This window comes from Amphibalanus amphitrite, unplaced genomic scaffold (genome assembly GCF_019059575.1).
Source record: "Amphibalanus amphitrite isolate SeventyFive unplaced genomic scaffold, NRLGWU_Aamphi_draft 002140F_arrow, whole genome shotgun sequence".
Lineage (NCBI taxonomy): Eukaryota > Metazoa > Arthropoda > Thecostraca > Balanomorpha > Balanidae > Amphibalanus > Amphibalanus amphitrite.
Genome location: NW_024883633.1, coordinates 39325 through 43403, shown reverse-complemented (window position 1 = coordinate 43403; position 4079 = coordinate 39325). Strand labels below are relative to the sequence as shown.

The window sequence follows — 4079 nt, the reverse complement described above, 5'->3', positions numbered from 1 at the left end:
CGAAATAAGACTAAACATCCGTCTAAAACTATTTCAAAGCAAAACCAGTCGCGTCGAACACGACTTTGTGTCGCCGTCACATTTCGGCTATGAGGCGACGCGGCTGCTTCCGCTGCCTGACGGAAACACGCTGAGCGATGCCTCCAGTTGCTGATCCAGCTCCTGTTCCTGTCGCCGATGAGGTCGCACCGCCACCTCTGCTGACCTGCGCCTCCTCGGCACCAGCGTCGCCGCCTGCAGCTACCTGCGCTTCTTCGGGGCTGCCACCGGTAGCGGTAGCAGGTGCTGTCACAGCATCATTGCCCGTCGCCTCTGGTCCGTCTGTGGCCGGTGACCTGACCGTCGTTTCCGACCCGCCGGTCACACCTGTCCCGACGATGACCCCCGGTCTGATGGTCACCGGTGGTTCGCCAATCCCTGTGGGTGCCACCGGAACCTGTCCAGTACGGTTCGGTGCTGCCACCGTCGGCTGCCGGCTGATTTCCTCCGCGCCATCGGACGCTGCAGCAGCCTGTTGGGTGCCCGCCAGACGCAGCTGGTCGGCGTGCCGCGACCAGATCGCGCTCCCCACGTCCACTTCGAACGACAGCGGGCCCGTCCGGGCGGTGATGACGCCCCGCCGCCACTTGGACGGTCCACCGTAGGCCCGTGTCCAGACGTGGTCTCCGATCGAGAACTGCCTGTTGTGACCTGGCCTACCGGCCTGCCACTGGCGAAGTTTTTCCTCGCGCTGCCGCACATGCACATCCGGCTTTAGGAGGTCCAGGTTGGTTCGCACGTTCCGTCCCAACATCATTTCCGCTGGAGACCTCCCCGTGGTCGCGTGTGGCGCCACCCGGTATGCCAGCAAGAACCGCTGGAGGCGCTGAGAAAGCGTTCCTCCGTCCTTGAGTGCAGCTTTCAAGCCATTCTTTACGGTTTGAACCGCGCGCTCCGCCGCCCCGTTGCTACTTGGATGCCACGGCGCTGTCCTGATGTGCCGAATCCCATTCGAGTTCAGGAACTGGGAGAACGCAGTGGCGGTCAGCTGGGGTCCATTGTCGCTGACCACCTGGACCGGCAATCCAAACCTGGCGAACATTTCGCGCAGAACACGCACAGTGCTTTCCGTGCTGGTCTCACGCATAGGCACTGCCTCCACCCAGCGCGAGTAGCTGTCATACACTATCAGAAAGAAAGAGCCCTGGAAGGGTCCAGCGAAGTCGATGTGAACCCTGAACCAGCAGCTGTCCGTCGGTTCCCAAGGGTGAAGTTCAGCACGCGGTGGTGCCCCGCGCTTTTCCATGCAAGCCGCGCAGTCACGCGCCAGGGCCTCCAGCTCGGCGTCCATGCCAGGCCACCATACGTATCGGCGCGCCACACCTTTCATTTTGGCGCTGCCCAGGTGACCTTGGTGCAGCTCTGCCAGCACCTGTTGCCGAAGGCAGTGGGGAACCACCGTCCTGCCACCCCAGAGCAGACATCCCAGGTCCGTGGAGAGCTCATCCCGCCTCTGACGGAACGGGGCCAGCTCCTGCTCCACCTGTCCGGGCCACCCGCTGTGCACGTACGTTAGGACGCGCGACAGCACCCGATCGCGGCGTGTCGCCGCCGCGAGTTGTTTGGCCGTCAGAACCGGAGCTACTCCGTCCATGAACAGCAGATACGAGCCGCCGCTGGTGTCGTCCTCAGCGTCCGCTGGCTCGACCTCTCCGCCTGGCACTGCCATACGAGACAGATTGTCCGCCAGGTGCATATCTTCTGATGGACGCAGCTCCACATCGTAGGTGAAAGCCGCGAGCTGCAGCGCATACCGCTGTAGCCTGGCCGCAGCCAGCGTTGGCAGCTCACGCTCCGGACTCAAGATGCGCGACAGCGCCCTGTTGTCCGTGACCAGGGTCCACCTCCGGCCGTAGAGAAACTGACCGAAACGCTTGACAGCGAAGGACACCGCCAGCGCCTCCTTCTCTACCATTGGATATTTCCTCTCCGTTTTTGTGAGTGTCCGAGAGGCGTACATCACCGGACGCTCCAGTCCTTCCTCGTCAGGCTGCAGAAGCACGGCTCCCACGCCGACTTCACTGCTATCTGTGACGAGCTTGAGCGGCGCCTCTGCATCGTACCGCTTTAGGACTGTGTCCCCTGCCAGCAGTTTCCGCACTCTGACCAGTGCGTTTTTGTGCACATTAGTCCATTTCCACGTGGCGCCCTTCTGTAAGAGCTCGTACAGCGGCGCTAGTTCCGTGGAGAGGTTGGGAAGCACGCGCTGGTAGTAGTTGATGCTCCCCAAGATGCTGCGCAGACTTTTCACATCCTTAGGGTCCGGCATGTCGATCACTGCGTCAACTTTCTCCTGTACTGGACGCAGCCCCTGTGCTGAGATGCGCCAGCCGAGGTACTGCACCTCGTCGAGTCCAAGTTGACACTTCTCCCGTTTCAGCTTCACTCCATGAGCTTCCAGCCGAGTTAGCACTTCATCCAAGCGCACGCACAGGTCTGTCATGTTCGCCGCCGTCACCAGCAGATCATCTTGATAGGCCACACACCCGTCTATGCCATCCAGGATGTGATCGATTGCTGCCTGAAACACCGAACTGCACGCCGATATGCCGAACGGTAGGGATTTCATCCGATACCGTCCTCGGTGCGTGACGACTGTTGTCATATCCCGCGATTCCTCCGCGAGCTCCAGCTGCAGGAAGGCGTCTTTCAGGTCCAGTTTGCAGAACCGCCGTCCTCGGACGCTCGCAAAGATGTCCTCGGCGGATGGCGTAGGATGCGTCGCCATTTGCAGCTGCGGGTTTACCGTCAGTCGATAATCACCGCACAGACGCACACCGCCATCAGCCCGTGGCACCGTCACCAGTGGTGTTCCCCAGCCGGGCGCGTCGTTTGGACCGACTTTTTCCGCGATCCCGGCCTGCACCCAGCGGTCGAGCTCCTGCTCGACGGCCGGTTTCAGTGCATATGGAGGCGAGCGCACCGGCCGTGACACCGGCCGTGCATCCGGTTTCAGTGTCAGGTGCGCCTTTACTCCACTGATGCGCCCCGGTGTGCCGTCAAACACCGACTTGTGCCTGTTACAGACCGCCTCCAGGTCCGCCGTCCCTCGGTCCGGAGTGACGTCCATCACCGCCGTCTCTCCGCCGCCCACACTGATGTCCAGAGCCCGCAGCCAGTCGCGGCCTAGCAGACGGCGATCGCCAGGCAGGTCCACCACGACCAGTCGCAGTCGATGGTCCCGACCGCGAAACCTTACAGAGACGTCTGCCTCACCCCGGAGAGGGATCCGGTGACCAGTGAATGACGACAGCTGCAGCTGAGTAGGTTTCAGTCGCAGCCGCGGGATGACCGTGTCCCGCCCCACAGCAGTGATAGGGCTGCCGGTGTCCACCACCATTTTGATGGCCACCCCGTTCACCGGTAAAGTCATTTTAACCGCCTCCGTTAGGTTAACAGCGTTTATCTGCCCCAGCCCCCACATGTCCGCCGTGGCAGTCCGCTGTCGGCATTGACTGCGCAGATGTCCGATCTGCTTGCAGCGGTAGCACCGCCGCGTCTCCGGTGCCGGTCTGACCCCGTCGGATCCACGAGTGTCAGATTCCCGGCGCCCCGGCCCCGTCGGCCGCCGTGACGCTGGTGCCGCACGCGCTGACTCATCCGGGCGTCGGCTGTCCTGACAGTCCCGCTGAAAATGTCCCGCCGCACCGCAGCGGTAGCAGCGGACCGTGCGCCGCTGGCGGCTCCGGTTACCGTCAGCCGTGCGCTGTGGCCGGACAGCGTTCAGCTGATCCGGCCCCGAGGTCACCACATCGACCTCTGGCCGCTCGTCCAATGCGGTAGTTGACCGTCCGACGCCGTCCGTGCTCAGAGACGCGTTACGGAACTGCGTCACTAGCATTTGCGTTTGCTCGTATGCACGAGCCGTAGCCTGGAGATCTTGCAGTGAAAAGTTGTCTCCTTTGGTTCCGACCGTCTGTAACAGTCGCTCCTGAATTTGTGGAGTCGCGCCGGCCACGCTCCTGTCCCGGAGCTCACGGTCGAGGTCAGCCGCCGGGAACCCGCACCGCCCAGCCACCGCCCGCAAACGAGCCAGGTAC

At 62.6% G+C, this 4079-nt stretch overlaps 1 protein-coding gene across 1 annotated transcript; it reads right to left on the bottom strand.

Moving 5' to 3' along the window:
* Positions 1 to 447: 447 nt before the first annotated feature.
* On the bottom strand, positions 448 to 3412 carry LOC122376444 (uncharacterized protein K02A2.6-like; the record flags this gene model as incomplete). Its single annotated transcript, XM_043356316.1, has 2 exons — positions 1307 to 3412; positions 448 to 730 (listed from the first exon to the last, which is right to left on the bottom strand). Coding segments are annotated over exons 1-2 (2389 nt in total), but the record flags the coding sequence as incomplete, so codon positions are not given.
* Positions 3413 to 4079: the final 667 nt, after the last annotated feature.